Source organism: Solea solea, chromosome 1, assembly GCF_958295425.1.
Source record: "Solea solea chromosome 1, fSolSol10.1, whole genome shotgun sequence".
Lineage (NCBI taxonomy): Eukaryota > Metazoa > Chordata > Actinopteri > Pleuronectiformes > Soleidae > Solea > Solea solea.
The window spans coordinates 45236786-45258252 of NC_081134.1; the positions used below are offsets into that span (position 1 = coordinate 45236786).

A 21467-nucleotide genomic window follows, 5' to 3' on the forward strand; every position below is an offset into this window, starting at 1 on the left:
CGACATACTATACTATGACTTTTTTGTCAAATTTTGGACGACAAACTATCTATGACTTTTTTGAGTGATTTTGGACGACATACTATACTATGACTTTTTTGTCAAATTTTGGACGACAAACTATCTATGACTTTTTTGAATGATTTTGGACGACATACTATACTATGACTTTTTTGTCAAATTTTGGACGACATACTATCTATGACTTTTTTGAGTGATTTTGGACCACATACTATTTTTGACTTTTTTGACTCGTTTGACAGTTTGACATACTATACTATGACTTTTTTGTCTAATTTTGGACAACATACTATACTATGACTTTTTTTTGTGATTTTGATCGACATACTATGACTTTTTTGCCTCATTTTGGACGACATACTATGACTTTTTTGCCTCATTTAGGACGACATACGATGACTTTTTTGCCTCATTTTGGACGACATACTATGATTTTCTTGCCTCATTTCGGACGAAATAATATGACTTTCCTTCTCCAAAGTTTTTTTTTTCTGGGCTTTAATTGTTAGTGCAGAGAGACATGAAATGGGAAGTCAGAGAAAGAGAAGCAGGAAATAACCGTCTGATGCGGGATTCGAAACTGTGCCACCTGCAGTGAAGACTGTATCCTTAATGTGGGGCAGCAGCTCTACCAAGTGAGCTACGGCTTCCCCTCTACAAAGTTACACTTTTTTAAGTGATCTTGGACGACATGCTAAACTATGACTTTTTTTTGGTGATTTTGGACGACATACTATCTATGACTTTTTTGAGTGATTTTGGACAACATACTATACTATGACTTTTTGGAGTGATTTTGGACGACATACTATACTATGACTTTTTTGAGTGATTTTGGACGACATACTATACTATGACTTTTATGTCTCATTTTGGACGACATACTATAGTATGACTTTTTTGAGTGATTTTGGACGACATACTATACTATGACTTTTTTGTCTAATTTTGGACGACATACTATACTATGACTTTTTTGTCTAATTTTGGACGACATACTATACTATGACTTTTTTGAGTGATTTTGGACGACATACTATACTATGACTTTTTTGTCTCATTTTGGACGACATACTATACTATGACTTTTTTGGTGATTTTGGACGACATACTATACTATGACTTTTTTGAGTGATTTTGGACAACATACTATACTATGACTTTTTGGAGTGATTTTGGACGACATACTATACTATGACTTTTTTGAGTGATTTTGGACGACATACTATACTATGACTTTTATGTCTCATTTTGGACGACATACTATAGTATGACTTTTTTGAGTGATTTTGGACGACATACTATACTATGACTTTTTTGTCTAATTTTGGACGACATACTATACTATGACTTTTTTGTCTAATTTTGGACGACATACTATACTATGACTTTTTTGAGTGATTTTGGACGACATACTATACTATGACTTTTTTGTCTCATTTTGGACGACATACTATACTATGACTTTTTTGGTGATTTTGGACGACATACTATACTATGACTTTTTGTCTCATTTTGGACGACATACTATACTATGACTTTTTTGAGTGATTTTGGACGACATACTATACTATGACTTTTTGAGGGATTTTGGACGATAGACTATGCTATGACTTTTTTTGTCAAATTTTGGACGACAAACTATCTATGACTTTTTTGAGTGATTTTGGACGACATACTATACTATGACTTTTTTGTCAAATTTTGGACGACATACTATCTATGACTTTTTTGAGTGATTTTGGACAACATACTATACTATGACTTTTTTGAGTGATTTTGGACGACATACTATACTATGACTTTTATGTCTCATTTTGGACGACATACTATAGTATGACTTTTTTGTCTCATTTTGGACGACATACTATAGTATGACTTTTTTGAGTGATTTTGGACGACATACTATACTATGACTTTTTTGAGTGATTTTGGAGGACATACTATACTATGACTTTTATGTCTCATTTTGGACGACATACTATAGTATGACTTTTTTGAGTGATTTTGGACGACATACTATAGTATGACTTTTTTGTCTCATTTTGGACGACATACTATAGTATGACTTTTTTGTGGGATTTTGGATGACATACTATACTATGACTTTTTTGTCAAATTTTGGACGACATACTATACTATGACTTTTTGAGTGATTTTGGACGACATACTATACTATGACTTTTTTTGGTGATTTTGGACGACATACTATACTATGACTTTTTTGTCAAATTTTGGACGACATACTATACTATGACTTTTTGTGTGATTTTGGACAACATACTATACTATGACTTTTTTGGTGATTTTGGACGACATACTATACTATGACTTTTTTGTCAAATTTTGGACGACATACTATGCTATGACTTTTTTGAGTGATTTTGGACGACATACTATTCTATGACTTTTTTGAGTTATTTTGGACGACATACTATACTATGACTTTTTTGAGTTATTTTGGACGACATACTATACTATGACTTTTTTGAGTGATTTTGGACGACATACTATACTATGACTTTTCGTCAAATTTTGGACGACATACTATCTATGACTTTTTTGAGTGATTTTGGACAACATACTATATTATGACTTTTTTGAGTGATTTTGGACGACATACTATCTATGACTTTTTTGAGTGATTTTGGACGACATACTATACTATGACTTTTTTGAGTGATTTTGGACGACATACTATACTATGACTTTTCGTCAAATTTTGGACGACATACTATCTATGACTTTTTTGAGTGATTTTGGACAACATACTATATTATGACTTTTTTGAGTGATTTTGGACGACATACTATACTATGACTTTTTGAGTGATTTTGGACAACATACTATACTATGATTTTTTGTCAAATTTTGGACGACATACTATACTATAACTTTTTTGTCATATTTTGGACGACATACTATACTATGACTTTTTTGAGTTATTTTGGACGACATACTATACTATGACTTTTTTGAGGGATTTTGGACGACATACTATACTATGACTTTTCGGTCTCATTTTGGACGACATACTATCTATGACTTTTTTGAGTGATTTTGGACGACATACTATACTATGACTTTTTGAGGGATTTTGGACGACATACTATGCTATGACTTTTTTGTCAAATTTTGGAAGACATACTATCTATGACTTTTTTGAGTGATTTTGGACGACATACTATACTATGACTTTTTTGTCAAATTTTGGACGACATACTATCTATGACTTTTTTGAGTGATTTTGGACAACATACTATATTATGACTTTTTTGAGTGATTTTGGACGACATACTATCTATGACTTTTTTGAGTGATTTTGGACGACATACGATACTATGACTTTTTTGTCAAATTTTGGACGACATACTATACTATGACTTTTTTGAGATATTTTGCAAGACATACTATACTATGACTTTTTTGAGTGATTTTGGATGACATACTATACTATGATTTTTAGTGATTTTGGACGACATACTATACTATGACTTTTTGAGTGATTTTGGACGACATACTATACTATGACTTTTTTGTCAAATTTTGGACGACATACTATACTATAACTTTTTTGTCAAATTTTGGACGACATACTATACTATGACTTTTTTGTCAAATTTTGGACGACATACTATCTATGACTTTTTTGAGTGATTTTGGACCACATACTATTTTTGACTTTTTTGACTCGTTTGACAGTTTGACATACTATACTATGACTTTTTTGTCTAATTTTGGACAACATACTATACTATGACTTTTTTTTGTGATTTTGGACGACATACTATGACTTTTTTGCCTCATTTTGGACGACATACTATGACTTTTTTGCCTCATTTAGGACGACATACGATGACTTTTTTGCCTCATTTTGGACGACATACTATGATTTTCTTGCCTCATTTCGGACTAAATAATATGACTTTCCTTCTCCAAAGTTTTTTTTTTCTGGGCTTTAATTGTTAGTGCAGAGAGACATGAAATGGGAAGTCAGAGAAAGAGAAGCAGGAAATAACCGTCTGATGCGGGATTCGAAACTGTGCCACCTGCAGTGAAGACTGTATCCTTAATGTGGGGCAGCAGCTCTACCAAGTGAGCTACGGCTTCCCCTCTACAAAGTTACACTTTTTTAAGTGATCTTGGACGACATGCTAAACTATGACTTTTTTTTTTGGTGATTTTGGACGACATACTATCTATGACTTTTTTGAGTGATTTTGGACAACATACTATACTATGACTTTTTTGAGTGATTTTGGACGACATACTATACTATGACTTTTATGTCTCATTTTGGACGACATACTATAGTATGACTTTTTTGAGTGATTTTGGACGACATACTATACTATGACTTTTTTGTCTAATTTTGGACGACATACTATACTATGACTTTTTTGTCTAATTTTGGACGACATACTATACTATGACTTTTTTGTCAAATTTTGGACGACATACTATACTATGACTTTTTTGAGTTATTTTGGACGACATACTGTACTATGACTTTTTGAGTGATTTTGGACGACATACTATACTATGACTTTTTTGTCTCATTTTGGACAACATACTATACTATGACTTTTTTGAGTTATTTTGGACGACATACTATACTATGACTTTTTGAGTGATTTTGGACGACATACTATACTATGACTTTTTTGAGTGATTTTGGACAACATACTATACTATGACTTTTTTGAGTGATTTTGGACGACATACTATACTATGACTTTTATGTCTCATTTTGGACGACATACTATAATATGACTTTTTTGTCAAATTTGGACGACATACTATACTATGACTTTTTTGTCAAATTTTGGACGACATACTATACTATGACTTTTTTGAGTTATTTTGGACGACATACTATACTATGACTTTTTGAGTGATTTTGGACGACACACTATACTATGACTTTTTTGTCTCATTTTGGACAACATACTATACTATGACTTTTTTGAGTTATTTTGGACGACATACTATACTATGACTTTTTGAGTGATTTTGGATGACATACTATACTATAACTTTTTTGTCAAATTTTGGACGACATACTATACTATGACTTTTTGAGTGATTTTGGACGACACACTATACTATGACTTTTTTGTCTCATTTTGGACAACATACTATACTATGACTTTTTTGAGTTATTTTGGACGACATACTATACTATGACTTTTTTGAGTGATTTTGGACGACATACTACACTATGACTTTTTGGAGTGATTCTGGATGACATACTATGCTATGACTTTTTTGTCAAATTTTGGACGACAAACTATCTATGAGTTTTTTGAGTGATTTTGGACGACATACTATACTATGACTTTTTTGTCAAATTTTGGACGACATACTATCTATGACTTTTTTGAGTGATTTTGGACCACATACTATTTTTGACTTTTTTGACTCGTTTGACATACTATACTATGACTTTTTTGTCTAATTTTGGACAACATACTATACTATGACTTTTTTTTGTGATTTTGGACGACATACTATGACTTTTTTGCCTCATTAAGGACGACATACGATGACTTTTTTGCCTCATTCTGGACGACATACTATGACTTTCTTGCCTCATTTCGGACTAAATAATATGACTTTCCTTCTCCAAAGTTTTTTTTTTCTGGGCTTTAATTGTTAGTGCAGAGAGACATGAAATGGGAAGTCAGAGAAAGAGAAGCAGGAAATAACCGTCTGATGCGGGATTCAAAACGGTGCCACCTGCAGTGAAGACTGTATCCTTAATGTGGGGCTGCAGCTCTACCAAGTGAGCTACGGCTTCCCCTCTACAAAGTTACACTTTTTTAAGTCATCTTGGACGACATGCTAAACTATGACTTTTTTTTGGTGATTTTGGACGACATACTATCTATGACTTTTTTGAGTGATTTTGGACAACATACTATACTATGACTTTTTTGAGTGATTTTGGACGACATGCTAAACTATGACTATTTTTTGGTGATTTTGGACGACATACTATCTATGACTTTTTTGAGTGATTTTGGACAACATACTATACTATGACTTTTTTGAGTGATTTTGGACGACATGCTAAACTATGACTTTTTTTTGGTGATTTTGGACGACATACTATCTATGACTTTTTTGGACAACATACTATACTATGACTTTTTTTTGTGATTTTGGATGACATACTATGACTTTTTTTGCCTCATTTTGCCAGTATTTTGGACGACATACTATGTCTATGTACTATGACTTTTTTGCCTCATTTTGGACGACATACTATGACTTTTTTGCCTCATTTCGGACGAAATACTATGACTGTCCTTCTCCAAAGTTTTTTTTTTCTGGGCTTTAATTGTTAGTGCAGAGAGACATGAAATGGGAAGTCAGAGAAAGAGAAGCAGGAAATAACCGTCTGATGCAGGATTCGAACCGGTGCCACCTTCAGTGAAGACTGTATCCTTAATGTGGGGCTACAGCTCTACCGAGTGAGCTAAGGATTCCCCTCTACGCAGTTACACTTTTCTAAGTGATCTTGGACGACATAGTATACTATGACTTTTTTGGTGATTTTGGACGACATACTATACTATGACTTTTTTGGTGATTTTGGACGACATACTATACCATGACTTTTTTGTCTAATTTTGGATGACATACTATACTATGGGGTCACACGGTGGTGTAGTGGTTAGCACTCTTGCCTTGCAGCGAGAAGACCCGGGTTCGAGCCCCGGTTGGAACAAGGGCCTTTCTGCATGGAGTTTGCATGTTCTCCCCGTGTGTGCGTGGGTTCTCTCCGGGTACTCCGGCTTCCTCCCACAGTCCAAAAACATGCAATGTGGGGATAGGTAAGTTGGACACTCCAAATTGACCATAGGAGTGAGTGTGAGAGTGAATGGTTGTTTGTCTCTATCTGTGTGTGGCCCTGCGATGGACTGGCGAACTGTCCAGGGTGTACCCCGCCTATCGCCCGATGTAGCTGAGATTGGCACAGCACCCCCCGCGACCCTCTGGCAGAGGATAAAGCGGTAGATGATGACTGGCTGACTATACTATGACTTTTTTGAGTGATTTTGGACGACATACTATACTATGACTTTTTGAGGGATTTTGGACGACATACTATGCTATGACTTTTTTGTCAAATTTTGGACGACATACTATGACTTTTTTGTCAAATTTTGGACGACATACTATCTATGACTTTTTTGAGTGATTTTGGACGACATAATATACTATGACTTTTTTGAGTGATTTTGGACGACATACTATACTATGACTTTTTGAGTGATTTTGGACGACATACTATACTATGACTTTTTTGTCTCATTTTGGACAACATACTATACTATGACTTTTTTGTCTAATTTTGGATGACATACTATACTATGACCTTTTTGTCAAATTTTGGACGACATACTATACTATGACTTTTTTGAGTTATTTTGGACGACATACTATCTATGACTTTTTTTGGTGATTTTGGACGACATACTATACTATGACTTTTTTGACCGATTTTGGACGACATACTACAGTATGACTTTTTTGTCAAATTTTGGACGACATACTATCTATGACTTTTTTGAGTGATTTTGGACGACATGCTATACTATAACTTTTTTGAGGGATTTAGGACGACATACTATACGATGACTTTTTTGTCTCATTTTGGACGACATACTATAGTATGACTTTTTTGAGTGATTTTGGACAACATACTATAGTATGACTTTTTTGTCTCATTTAGGACGACATACTTTAGTATATAATTTTGAAATTAAATGGTTTAATAATTTGGTAATCTCAAATGGCACAGATGAGGCATCCCTGAACTAAAACCTCGGTAGTTTTGCTCTTTTATCTTTGCACAGGTAACGTTCACATGTTGTTACATGAGTTTAAACTCCTACTGCATATTTTTAAATTTGGAATAAGAAAGTTGGGAATTCGACATTTACATCCATATGAGGCAAAGAATTGTTTTAAAAAGTACACTTACAGCATGAAAAAGTGAAAAATGCAATGATAGCAATTTTATTGTTGGTTTAATGATCAGGCGTCCAAATACTTTAGTTTATTTGTTTTCACACAATCACTCTCCCATTACAAACAATGAGTGACTGCTAAATGAGTTAAGTATATTTATATCATACATATATATGTATATATGTATATATATATATATAAATATTCATCAACAGCAGATACACAACAACTGTATCAGGTTACAAGTTTATACAGTCAATGCTGACAAGTTTATAGCAATACAATGTAATTTGTAAAGCAGCAACAGAGAGTGTTGATACAAATTATACTAATATCGACTTTTAATTATAATAATAATGGTGATCATATTCATACCCTGAGTGTGAGAGAGTGAGTGTGCGTGCACCGCAGGAAAATCCCCCAGCAGTCTAGGTCTATAGCAGCAGAACTAAGAGATGGTCCAGGTTTCCCTGAACCAGCTCTAAGTATAAGCTTTATCAAAAAGGAAAGTTTTAAGTCTAACTTTAAATACAGAGAGAGTGTCCGCCTCCCAAACTGTCATTGGAAAATGGTTCCACAGGAGAGGAGGAGCCTGGTAACTGAAAGCTCCGCCTCCCATTCTGCTCTTACAGACTCTGGGAACCACAAGTAAACCTGTATTTTGTGACCTAAGTGGTCTGTTAGGGTGATAAGGTAAAACCAGTTCTTTCAGGTATGAAGGGGCCTGACCATTAAGTGCTTTGTACGTGAGGAGGAGGATTTTAAATTTAATTCTCAACTGTACGGGGAGCCAGTGTAGAGAAGCTAACACTGGAGTTATATGGTCTCTCTCTCTAGTTCCTTTGAATGAACTGAAGGGTTCTAAAAGACTTGTTGGAACATCCTGATAATAAGGAGTTACAGTAATCTAATCTAGATGAATACCCTTGGATTAAAGACACATGTAATGACAGAGCACACACATGAATGGACAAAGTCACATCTTTTGTCCCAGAATGAATGAAAGAAAGAATATGTAAAATGTTCATGTTGACTGTGAAGAAGTCAAATGTTAAACAGCTCGTCACAGGTTTACGACAGGTTAGGACTGATGATGTTAAAACACATGTCATTTTCACAGTCTTTGTGTTTGGTGTGTCCTTCAGAGGAGTTTTGTCACTGATCTGATGAAGCGGCGTCACAGTGCACACACACACACACACACACACACACACACACACTGTCCTCTTCACTTCCACCTGTTGAGAGAAGACGACAGAGAAGAAGAGTCAGAGTGACAGCAGTGAGTCAGTGACGCAGCTCATCCACAACAAAGAGCAGATGTGGAATAATAACAAATGTTACAACACCTCACATTCACTCATTCACCAAACACTCATTGTTTCCAGTTGTCATGGGAAAGTGATTGTATGAAAACAAATAAATAAAAGTATTTGAACCAACAGGGACTATTATGAAGTATTTAAATACATATACAGTATTTTAATCTGTAGTTTTGCAGCAGTTTAGCAGCTTCCACTCTTCCTGGAAGTCTTTGTTTGGACTTGTTTCTATGTGAATTATCGAGCATTGATGAGGTCACACACTGAAGTTGGACCAGAAGGTCTCTGTTGACTCATAATCTCTGTTCCACTTCATCGCAAAGGTGCTGGATGGGGTTAAAGGTCAGGGACAGTCAAGTTCTTCCACAACAAAGTCAAAGTCAAACCATGTCTTTATAGTCATTGCTTTGTCCACTGGGACACAGTCACGTTGGAATAGAAAAGACTGTCTGTGTTTGCTGAAGCGTTCAGATTGTCCTTCACTAGAGAGAAGAGGCCGATTGAAACACGTGAATTCAACACTTCACAGGTGTGACCAAATACAGTGTATCTACAGTGCTGCAGGAATTACTTCTCACCAGCAGGGGCTGCTGTTTCTTCATGTTCATCTCTGTTGACATGGAAGTAAAGGTCACATGATCAGCTATGGTGACAGGTACAGACCTTAAATCCGTACTTTGTGTACTTTTATGGAAACTATTTGTTAGTAAATATATTTCAGGGACATTAAGTTGTTGTTGATGTTTATTTTGTCATCAGTTTTTTTTATTGAATTGTTGTTGACACCTTTTATTTTACTAATGTTACAAAAAATCTTTCAGAGTTTTGGAGGAGGAGCTTAAACGTTTACAGCAGCTTTTTTCTCATGGTGTTATATTGTTTACAGTTGAAGGTGTTTGTGGAACAATTGTAACGCTTATGCTGCAAAAAAATGGTTTTTAACAAGGTAAATTAAGTCTACTTTCTAGGTTAGGGTTTTGCCTAAAAGCAAGTTTTAATTATGAGAAATACTCTAATTTGAAGAAAAATCAATCTTAAAATAAGATATTACAACTTAATGTAAGCTTTAATAAGCAGTAACACACTAAAACAATAGTTTGAATGAAATGCTTCACCAGTGCTGTGAATTAAGTTTGTGTTCAAAAACAAAAAAAGTCAGATTGGTCAAGTAAAGGAAGACTCATTTTAAGTCAACAGAATTTCTTTGCTTGTGATAAATATAATTTCTTTATATTTTGGTCATTTCTTGATAGTTTTGTCAGACTTTTAAGGAAAATGACATTAGAGTCTGAAAGTGGTCTGAAGTTTTCTAACCAAACCATACAAGATCATTTCAAACCAATTCAAGCAGATGTGGTGCTGTTTTTACAGTGTATGATACAGTGGATCTATAATCTGCTTTAACTCATCATCAGTGATGAAGTCAAACTACAAACAGCTGGATGGTCATCTCTAGTCTGGTCAGCGCTAGTCTGCGATCACATGACGCTCGTGGCTCGTCTGTTTGGCCGACTGTTGTCTCTCTGTGTCTTTGTGTCCAATCATGAAGCCTGTCACTATTCTGCTGTCACAGCTTCACTGAGGAAACACTGGACCTTTGCTCTGACTGTGATTAGTACAACACTGATCAACACACTACTCACCTCAGAGTCCTCAGACTGTAGTCTGGACTCATCCTAAGATCAGACAGAGGCTTCACTCCTGAATCCTGAAGATTGTTCGCCCTCAGGTCCAGTTTTCTCAGGTGGGAGGGGTTGAACTTCAGAGCTGAGGCCAGAGAAGAACAGCTGATCTTTGACAAACTGCACTTCACCAACCTGAATAAAAAAAAAAACATGAGACTTTAGCTGACTGTGTGTGTGTGTGTGTGTGTGTGTGTGTTCAGTCAGTGAACTCACCACAGAGACTCCAGTCTACAATGTGGACTCTCCAGTCCAGAACACAGCAGCTTCACTCCTGAATCCTGCAGATTGTTGTCGTTCAGGTACAGATCTCTCAGGTGGGAGGGGTTAGACTTCAGAGCTGAGGCCAGAAAAGGACAGCTGATCTTTGACAAACTGCACTTCTTCAACCTGAATAAAGAATAGAACATGAAACTTCAGACGACAAAGTTGCTGCTTGAAACCAGTTTTTTAAGCTTAAAAAACTGTTGATTTGTCTCTGCTATTTTATTCCTCTGCAAAACTGCTATCATAATGACAAATGCCTTCATACAACACACTGTGTATTCACACAAAACCATACTTGCATTGGTGCTGCAGGCCACCCTTTGTCCCTTATTTCATAGTGACAAAGTGGCAACCCTAGTTGGGCTATGTAAATGTGATGATACTTTCTCTTGTCTGCCAGAAGGTGTAAATCTTTGAGATTTCTATGTGTGAGAACATTGTTTTTCTAAACCTCATCCCCAGACAGTGGGACTTAGAATGTTTTCTGAGATACCCCATCCTTAATTCTTTAGTATACTTTATTTTTTTTATTTTGTTTGTTTTTTAAACTTTGTAATATAGATTCTTTCTCTTTCTTTTATTGATTTATTTTTATTAATTGTTTACCTGTAAATAAATAACCCTAACCCACCAGGATAAGCGACATAGCCCGACTTAATCCCTTATCCTAGTTTGATGCAACAGACCCCGGAGCGAGCTCCTGTTTGTTTGTAAACAGTCACAGCTGTGACATCGTCAACAACACTCATTCTGATGGGTTACATGTGAACGTGTCAGAGAAGGAAGTGAAAAACATCAAAGCTGCTCATTGAAACTCAGTGACTGGTGGGAAAACAACAGATTTGAAAACAAACAGGATTAACGTGAACATTAACATGGTGAAAAAAACACGTCAGCTGGGAAAAGATCGGAATTCTACATCTGAGAGAAGAAAAAGTGGAAACATTCATTCATTCACAATCACTGATTCAACTGATGTGTGAACATTAATGCGGTTCAGTTGTAGATTAGACATCTGAGATTTACAACAGTAACAGAGAGTCAGTGAACTCACCCCAGAGTCTCCAGTCTACAGTGTGGACTCATCAGTCCAGAACACAGCAGCTTCACTCCTGAATCCTGCAGATTGTTGTCGTTCAGGTACAGTTCTCTCAGGTGGGAGGGGTCAGACTTCAGAGCTGAGGCCAGAGAAGAACGGCTGATCTCTGACAAACTGCAGCCCCTCAACCTGAATGAAGAATAAAACAGTGTTTGATCATGTGTTCAGAGCTGAGAGCACGACTTCACACTTGAGTCTCTCAACCATGAAGTCTGTGATTATAGAATAGATCAATTGTGACTCTTGGAGAAAAACACTCATGTTGTCATTTTCTACATGAACATGGAGTCACAGTGAGGTGTCCATCATGTCCACAGTCTGGACTTGATGGACACACCCATAGACCAGCCCATAGACACAGACCTGATCAGTACTGACTTCACAGCTGGTGGTTATTAACAAAAATGTGGAAATACCACAGCAAGCTGCTGCTGCCATAATTTGCACTCGCTGTCGCTGTCATTTGGTGTTTTCATTCCGTTCAAAACAAGAATCACAACCAGGTGACAAATCTTCACTTTGAACTTTCATCATTTAAAACATCTCCAGAAAAACAACACAGCTGACTCACAAACTGAGAAGAATGAGAAGAATTGACTTCAGTGTGTATTTGATAAACCAAACCATTAATCATCAGTGATTGATGATGTTATTGAACATGTCTGAACTCACCCAGCCTTCCTGCAGTTCCTCACAGCTGGAATCAGTCTGTGTTTTCCCTGGACTGATGTTTTGTACTTGCTCAGGTCCAACTCATCCAGAACCTCCTCAGACATCTGCAGCATGTAGGCCAGAGCTGAGCAGTGGATCTCAGAGAGTTCCTGTCCTTTGTCCTCTGACTTCATGAACTCTTGGATCTCCTGATGCACTGATTGGTCGTTCATCTCTGTCAGACAGTGGAAGATGTTGATGCTTCTGTCAGGTGAGATGTTGTCTGTGTTCATCTCCTTCAGGTTCTTGGAGACTCTCTGGATGATTGTTGGAATGTTCTGAGTCTGACCCAGCAGACCTCCTAAGAGTCTCTGGTTGGACTCCAGACAGAGTCCATGAAGGAAGCGAACAAACAGGTCCAGGTGACCATTTTCACTTTGAAGTGATTTCTCCATGGCTCCTTTCAGGAACACATCCAGAGATCTTTCAACAGAGAATCCCAAATATGAGGAGATTGTTTTTAAAAAAGGTTTTGGGATCTGAGTTAAGTATTCTTCTCCCAGGAAGGCCTGCAGTACCTCTGTCTTCCTGTTGGTGAAACAGTGGAACATGTAGACTGCAGCCAGAAACTCCTGAACGCTCAGATGAACAAAGTAGTAGACTGATTTCTGGAAGATCACGCTGTCTCTTCTGAAGATCTCTGTACAAACTCCTGAGTACACAGAGGCCTCTTTCACATCAAGACCACACCGCTCCAGGTCTTCTTGGTAGAACATAATGTCTCCTTTCTTCAGATGTTCAAAGGCCAGTCTCCCCAGTTTCAGAAGAACATCTCTGTCAGCCTCCATCAGCTCCTGTGGACTCGTCTCACGTCCTTTATCGTACTTGTTCTTCTTCCTCTTTGTCTGAACCAGCAGGAAGTGTGAGTACAGGTCTGTCAGGGTCTTGGGCAGCTCTCCTCTCTGGTCTGTAGTCAACATGTGCTCCAGAACTGCAGCAGTGATCCAGCAGAAGACTGGGATTTGACACATGATGTGGAGACTCCTGGACATCTTGATGTGTGAGATGATTCTGCTGGACAGATCTTCAGTTCCGAATCTCTTCTTGAAGTACTCGTCCTTCTGGTCGTCAGTGAAGCCTCGTACTTCTGTTACCCTGTCAATACATGTAGGAGGGATCTGATTGGCTGCTGCAGGTCGAGAAGTTATCCAGACGAGAGCCGAGGGAAGCAGATTCCCCCTGATGAGGTTGGTCAGCAGCACGTTGACTGATGACCTGTGTGTGACGTCAGAAACCGGTGTCCTGCTGTTGAAGTCCAGTGAGAGTCTGCTTTCATCCAGGCCGTCAAGGATGAACAAAGGTTTACAGACAGTGAGCTTCTCTGCGCTGACCTTCTCTAATGTTGGATGGAAAAGATGGAGCAGCGTGAGAAGACTGTGCTGCTCATCTCCGATCAGGTTCATCTCCCTGAACGAGAGCACAATCAGCAGATTCACATCCTGGTTTTTCAAACCCTCGGCCCAGTCCAGAGTGAACTTCTGCACTGAGAAGGTTTTTCCAACACCAGCGACGCCGTTGGTCAGGACGACTCTGATGCGCAACTGCTGGTTAGGTAAGGATTTAAAGATGTCGCAGCACTTGATGGGAGTGTCCTGGACGATCGACTTCTTGTAGTTTGCCTCCAGCTGCATCACCTCATGTTGAGTATTGACCTCTTCACTCTGTCCCTCTGTGATGTAGAGCTCAGTGAAGATCTTTTTCAGGGGGGTTCTACTTCCTGTTCCTTCAGTTCCTTCAGCCACATGTTCAAATGTCTTCCTCAGACTGATCTTATGTTCATCTAGAACCTCCTGCAGACCAACATCTGCTCAAAGACAAGAGACAAAGTCAGACTGAAGAAAGAATGTGAGCCGCTGAGGATTATTTTCATCAGTGACAGAAAAACTAAAAGATTTGTAATTAAAATAAAAACCTGACAATGTCACATCTTTATGTGATATTGTTGTGTTGTTTGGTGTCATTTTCAGCAAATGAGTAAAATAACTTTATTCTGAAAGACTGAATCATTCTACAGTGATTGTGAAGGAAAGTGTAAAACAACAATAATATAAAAGCTGGAAAAACAATCCTCTGTTGAACCTGTAGGGGGCAGCAGAGGATTAAACTGAATCATCTTCATCATCCCTTTCATTAACATGAAATGAACCTTCAAGTTTTTTATTCTGCTGGCACTGACAGGAGCTGCTCTCTTTATGAACGTGATCAAGAACACATGTGAATAATCTGTTTTGTCACATGCTCTTTACGTCATATGTCGGTTTAGTTTTTCATTTTCTGCTTATTTATCATCATCTTAAATATTGATGCTGTTTGACAGAAGAGAACAAGTCCTGTTTTCAGGTGTGAAGACATCAGCAGACACATGTTCTGTCTTACTCTGTGTCTGTGGTCCATGTCCACACTGGGGACAGCAGGAATCTTCTGGTGGACAAGACTGGTCCCTGTATGAGGAGATGCAATGTCTGCAGAACCAGTGACCACAGCTGGTGGAGACTGGATCCTTCAGGACGTCCTGACACAGACTACAGCGGGACGTCTGCTTGTCCACAGAAACAGCAAACTGGTCTCTGTGAAGACATTTCTTTATTACTGACATGTCAGGGGACAGGTGGACACGTGTGTGGCTGAAACGGGACAGTGAATATAAACCCTCGTCCCTTTGTTGACCTTCATGAACTGAAGCAAATGTAGAGCTCAGTGTCGACTGGAGGCACGAGACAAACTTGTCCTCTGATGTGAGACATTCTGGGTTTATTTTGTCTCACAGTGGTCCTGATGGACTGTTGTAAAGTTCTCCTCCTGTGGCTCATTCTCACACACTCGCTGACTCGTCAATGATTCCACTCATTGATCAGTTTGATCAGATTTGAGTCAGTTCAGAGTTTGTCACACAGCTTTATTTCTTCTTACTTCACTATAGACCAGGGGCCTCAAACTCAAAATGACCTGAGGGCCAGTGAACTTCAAGTCTGGTCAGGAGGGGCCGGGTCAAGTGAAAAAAGTCCAACAATTTGGGAAAAATTAACGGTTTAGTGATTAGAAATTAAAATGACATCTTGATAATCCATCATGATGTTGCAATTACAAATATTCAGGGTGACATCGCACACCATTTCAAAGTAAAAGTGTTTGTATGACGCAAAATGAATCTGTAAATAACAAATAACAGACAAAAATAAAACAGAATTTACACATTAAATCAAAATATACATGTAGACAATTGTAATTAAAAGACTATGTTGAATTTAATCATTTCAAATGTAGTGTAAGGGCCGCAGGACATCGGCTGGCGGGCCGCATGTGGCCCCCGGGCCGTGAGTTTGAGACCCCTGCTATAGACAAATGACATTTTAATTACAATGTGTGTGTGTGTGTGTGTGTGTGTTTCTGTCACAGAGGTTTGGTTGTGAACCACAGGACAAACTTTCTCTTACTTTGTGTCTGAGGCTCCAGGTTCATTACTGAAGTGCATAGGGAAGGTCATAGATGCATCAGACTTCACAGACAGACAGCTGGGTCCTGGAGACTCTGCTGTGTCCTCGTCTTCCTCCACACGACACACGCTCATCTTCTGGACTTCATTCAGTCTGAGAGAGACCAAGAGAGAGAGACTGTATTTCTATTTTAATATTTTATGTGCAACATGAACTGAGCTGCACCCAGTTATGATCACACTGATATGATTGAGGAAGCAGAAGAGTTTCTCTCTGTTCTCTTACTTTGTGTCTGAGGCTCCAGGTTCATTACTGAAGTGCATAGGGAAGGTCATAGATGCATGACCAGTTTGAGGAAGTTCTATTTTTTCTATTTCTATTTTATTATTTTATGTGCACATGAACTGAGCTGCACCCAGTTATGATCACACTGATATGACACAACAACCAGGAAGAGCAAACACTGCCATCAGTGGATCATATCAGAGAATGATTAACCACTGTGTTCCATACAGTGTAAATATCAAAATGTTCTTGATAAATGTTCTTGGTAAATATCAAAATGTTCTTGATGTTTACAGTGTAAACATCACTAAACTTGGTTTAAGTTTGTGTTCTGTTCTATGAGAATGATCACACACACACACACACGAACAGAGTCACAGTAACAATAGATCACACTGATGTGACTGAAGAAGCAGAAGAGTTTCTCTCTGTTCTCTTACTTTGTGTCTGAGGCTCCAGGTTCATTACTGAAGTGCATAGGGAAGGTCATAGATGCATTAGACTTCACAGACAGACAGCTGGGTCCTGGAGACTCTGCTGTGTCCTCGTCTTCCTCCACACGACCGCTCATCTTCTGGACTTCATTCAGTCTGAGAGAGACAGAGAGAGAGACTGTGAGCTCACACTCACTCACCCACAAGTTACTTTTAACTCATTTGCATCTGTATTTAAGTAAAAACATGAAAATATACAATATTATATAAAACTATAACAGTATCCTATATCTAATCCTATGTATAAACTCATACTTCATCATGTAAAATCGAATAAAAGCATGTCAAATTATAATCGTACAAAATGATATATAATCATATAAAATCACATGAACACTCACTTCTCTTTCCGTCCGCTGTGCTGATAAAATCAAGTCTGAACTAAAGTCACGGAACAGTTTGTCTTTTACTGCTCCTCCCTCTGTGTGTGTACGTGTGTGTGCATGTGTGTGTGTGTGTGTGTGCATGTGTGTGTACGTGTTTGCGCGCGCGTGTGCGTGTGTGTGTGTGTGTGCATGTGTGTGTGTGTGTGTGTGTAATATTCTTCCTTGATTCTTTTGTATTGAGTTGGTTTTTATTGTGAGGGTTCATTATATTGAATTATGAGTGATAGACTTTGTTGTTGCTGTTTGGTTACAGCCACTGAGCTTCTGTGGGCAGCCTGTAACAGGAGGGTTGGCAGTTTGAGTCCCTCACTACTCATTGTTAATTGGCCACAGTGTCCTGCTGATCCCAAGCCCTGAGAGATGGGAGTGTAGCTTCAGGAAGTAAAAACGAATTTTGAAACTTAATGCCCTCTACTGTACTATGTATGTACTTACACATACTGTATGTTGTGGGGGAAAAGATAATTGCAACTTCCCTTTGGGTGTTTTACTAAGATACAATGGTGAAAGCTTTTATGGCAGCAGTGGTTAATGAGCAGCAGGATGACTGTTGCTGATGTGGCAAAGTCCTTAGAGCAAAAGTGGAAACATATAAAGCGTCAAAGTAATAAAACACAATTGGGTTCCAGTTTTAATTTGAATAATACCGGTAAGATAAGATAGTCCTTTATTTGTCCCTCAGTGGGGAAATTTGCATTGTTAAAGCAGCAAGACAGTAAAGAGAAAGATAATAAGTAATAAACATGCATTACCAAAAAAGAAAAAGAAAAAATTACAATATACTAAGATATTAACTTGTTGTGAAGTCTAATGCAGCTATGTCCCTCCCTATTCACTTCAGTGATGAACCTGGAGTCACTTTCTTATAGCCTCTGTATATACTATAATAAAAATAAAGTATTCTTATCATCACCAACTCAACTTACAATGAACCAAGTAATTCTTTATACCAGCATTTAGAACACACATCAAGACAAAGGGTGTGGATCTGTGGAACAGCTGCACAGAGGAATCATGTGCATCGTTTAAAATTCTGACTATTAATACATACTGAAGCTAGAGTGATATTTTGTCTGGAGATAAATGTATTTTCTTGTTTTGATTATAAGGCTTATCTGGTTTATAAATCACATGCTGACAGGTAACATTAGTATCTCGAGTTGGTAAAAGAAGCAAACAAATGTGAATACCTCTGACTTCTTGGAGGTCTCTGTCTTTCATTCAGCATGTTCCTCTGCTTCCTAATAGTAAAGGTGTTGAGTCTTCTGGGCCACTGTAGAAAGCAAAAGAGAAAATAAACGTTCCAAGTATAATTGTTTACTGTAGTCTTACTGTATGAACCAGTCTAGTATAAAAGTACCTTAAAAGGTGTCTTTATCTGTAACTATGTGGGTTTCTGCCACACACATTTAACACAAAATCATGAATCTTTCACAGGAACCATGTCATTTTCCAACATGTGAACTTTTCCTGGGAATGACCTGACTATGTGAAGTAGGAACTTTATCTGGAATTATGTGGATTTCTACTGTACAACTTTTCCTCAGGAACAATGTCTTTTTTTTACCATGTGAACTTCCTCACAACTTTATCTGGAATTATGTGCACACACAACTATGTGCATAAATCATACTCTGCATTATAATCTACTACAGTGGTTTCCAAAGTCTGGGTCAGGAGCCACAAAAAATTATATTAGTTGATAGATACATGCATTTATAATAGGAATATTATTTCTTATTATTAATATATATTTAATAATTATTACTTGTTTAAACTAAACATGTAATAATTCAAATTATTGGATTATATTAGTAATATTCCTATTATAAAAGTATACATATATCTCATGCCATTCTGTATCCTGAGTTTTAGTAGCCCATATATTGATTTAACATAAATACCTTGTGTGTGTGTGTATGTATTCAATGCACCTTTCTGTTCTGTTTAATGTGATTTGAAGCTCATGGTTACATTGTACAGTCACCAAAATCGCCTAAGAGCTGTAGTGTTACCATGTGTCTTTGGGTCACATGGCCTGGAAGCTAATATGCTAATATTTGCCTTAAAAAAATTATAAAAAAATTGGGAATTTTTATTGAAATGGAATAAAAAGAGGTGTGTCGTGACTAGGCGGTCTAACACTATGTTTATACACCCATTTGGAGTCTTTAGGTCTCATGGCCTGTTCCGCTGTAACTGTCGCGCTGCTGCTGCACATGTGAGACAGAATTCAGGTCACTTGGATGAAAATGTGACTGTCGCTCATTAAGTACACAATTCTGATTGGGAAGAGACTACACTTATGTTTATAGAACGTTTCGTTTACACGTTATTGAACCGGAAAGTCTGAATCTGTCAATATCTTTCCAACTTCTAGCCTTTATATATATATATATATATATATATATATATATATATATATATATATATATACTGTATATATAGTATATATATATATATATATATATATATATATATATATATATATATATATACTGTATATATAGTATATATATATAAAGATATATCTTTATATATATATCTATGGCTCTACTCGCCTCGTCACGGTTTAGAGAGAGACAGAGAGTGAGTTGTAACTTTTAGCTCATTTTCATCTGGAGTTAGCGATAGAGAAACCTATTGAAGACGCTTTTCTTTCATCCTGACTTTTCTCAGTAAAATGGTTTCTATGTATTTATGAAATAATGTTTTACACACTCACCGTGCTGTCCTGCTGCTCTGCGGTTAAAATGGAGTCTGAAGAATGTTAAAAAATAGTTTCACTTTCTCTTCCTCTGAAAGTGACACGTGACTCATAGAGTGGCTCACGTGACTCACACTGTGTTTGTGTGGGTGACCTCATAATCCTTCCTCCTGTCAACATAAGAAGAACCTGCGATGGCCGGGAATCGAACCCGGGTCAACTGCTTGGAAGGCAGCTATGCTCACCACTATACCACCATCGCTGATTTGTACAGTCCTGTCTGGAATTTGACTGAACGAAGTGGGAGGAGGACAACGAGTGGAAAGAGGCAGGGCCACGAGGAAGAAGTGAAGAAAATGGAGGGACAGGAAAGACAAGAGAAGAAAGGGGAAGAGAGCAGAAGCAAAGAAAAGAGTAGGAAAGGAAAGAGAACAGGTCTAGATTCAGAGTTACTCTTTCTTTCACCTGACTGTATTACATTTAATGTGTCTTCAGCAGATGTAACTCATTCTGTCACATGATAGATAATGACCATCACTGTGTGTGAAACTGCCAGGAAGTGGGTTTACTTTCACTTTTGAGTTTATCAATGTTTTTCTCAACACTAGATTGGAAAAACAAATATTCCAGGGGCAGCGTGTAATGTAAATGTCTTTGGTTGATTTGATGGGCACACAAAGCACTTTACATGACCAGAGTTTAGGCACTCACTCACTCACACACACACACACATTCACACACCTCAAGAAGCACTTTTTCTATCTATCACACAGCTTTTCACACACTAATAATAATCCAGGAAGTAGAAATTAAGATTATAAAATGAAAAACAAAATAATCTGGTCATGAATGTAATACAAACCAATAAAAAAAGGTAATGGATGAATCTTAAAATATCATTAGAGTGACCCTTACAGTGGCTGGACGGTACAGAAAATGATGGACAGTTATGAAAATCTTGATGAGTTCCAGAATGTTTTAATCACTAACTTTCAAGATCTATTCATTCTATTCATGTGGTGAGGTGTTATTATAATGTTACTTTTAATATAAGCATGCTATGTACAATATAACTATAT

At 37.4% G+C, this 21467-nt stretch overlaps 1 protein-coding gene and 1 non-coding gene across 9 annotated transcripts; both read right to left on the minus strand.

Annotated features, from left to right (window-relative positions):
• Positions 1-8020: 8020 nt before the first annotated feature.
• LOC131473173 (NLR family CARD domain-containing protein 3-like) lies at positions 8021-20597 on the minus strand. Of its 8 annotated transcripts, XM_058650683.1 has the most exons (10): positions 20407-20597; positions 18872-18954; positions 17242-17391; positions 16517-16669; positions 15459-15649; positions 13044-14886; positions 12327-12500; positions 11222-11395; positions 10967-11140; positions 8021-9239 (listed from the first exon to the last, which is right to left on the minus strand). In XM_058650683.1, exons 2-10 carry the CDS (start codon positions 18907-18909, stop codon positions 9230-9232), a joined length of 2907 nt encoding a protein of 968 aa, XP_058506666.1. In that variant the 5' UTR covers positions 18910-18954; positions 20407-20597; the 3' UTR covers positions 8021-9229. The 8 variants fall into 8 exon arrangements, with proteins under 8 accessions (XP_058506666.1, XP_058506669.1, XP_058506671.1 ...); XM_058650686.1 differs by lacking the exon at positions 18872-18954; XM_058650688.1 differs by lacking the exon at positions 17242-17391 and having other exon boundaries at positions 20407-20497.
• On the minus strand, positions 20579-20650 carry trnag-ucc (transfer RNA glycine (anticodon UCC)). Its single transcript has one exon. It is a non-coding gene; the product is annotated as a tRNA-Gly (tRNA).
• Positions 20651-21467: the final 817 nt, after the last annotated feature.

Bases quoted from the DNA above. Each gene is read 5' to 3' on its own strand.
- LOC131473173 (XM_058650683.1), bottom strand. From the start codon at position 18,909: ATGCTGAATGAAAGACAGAGACCTCCAAGAAGTCAGAG. The intron at 15,650-16,516 runs GTAAGAGAAAGT...ATGTCTTCACAG, and splicing joins CCTGGAGCCTCAGACACAAA to AGACCAGTTTGCTGTTTCTG. The intron at 11,396-12,326 runs GTGAGTTCACTG...TTCTTTATTCAG, and splicing joins TGTAGACTGGAGACTCTGGG to GTTGAAGAAGTGCAGTTTGT.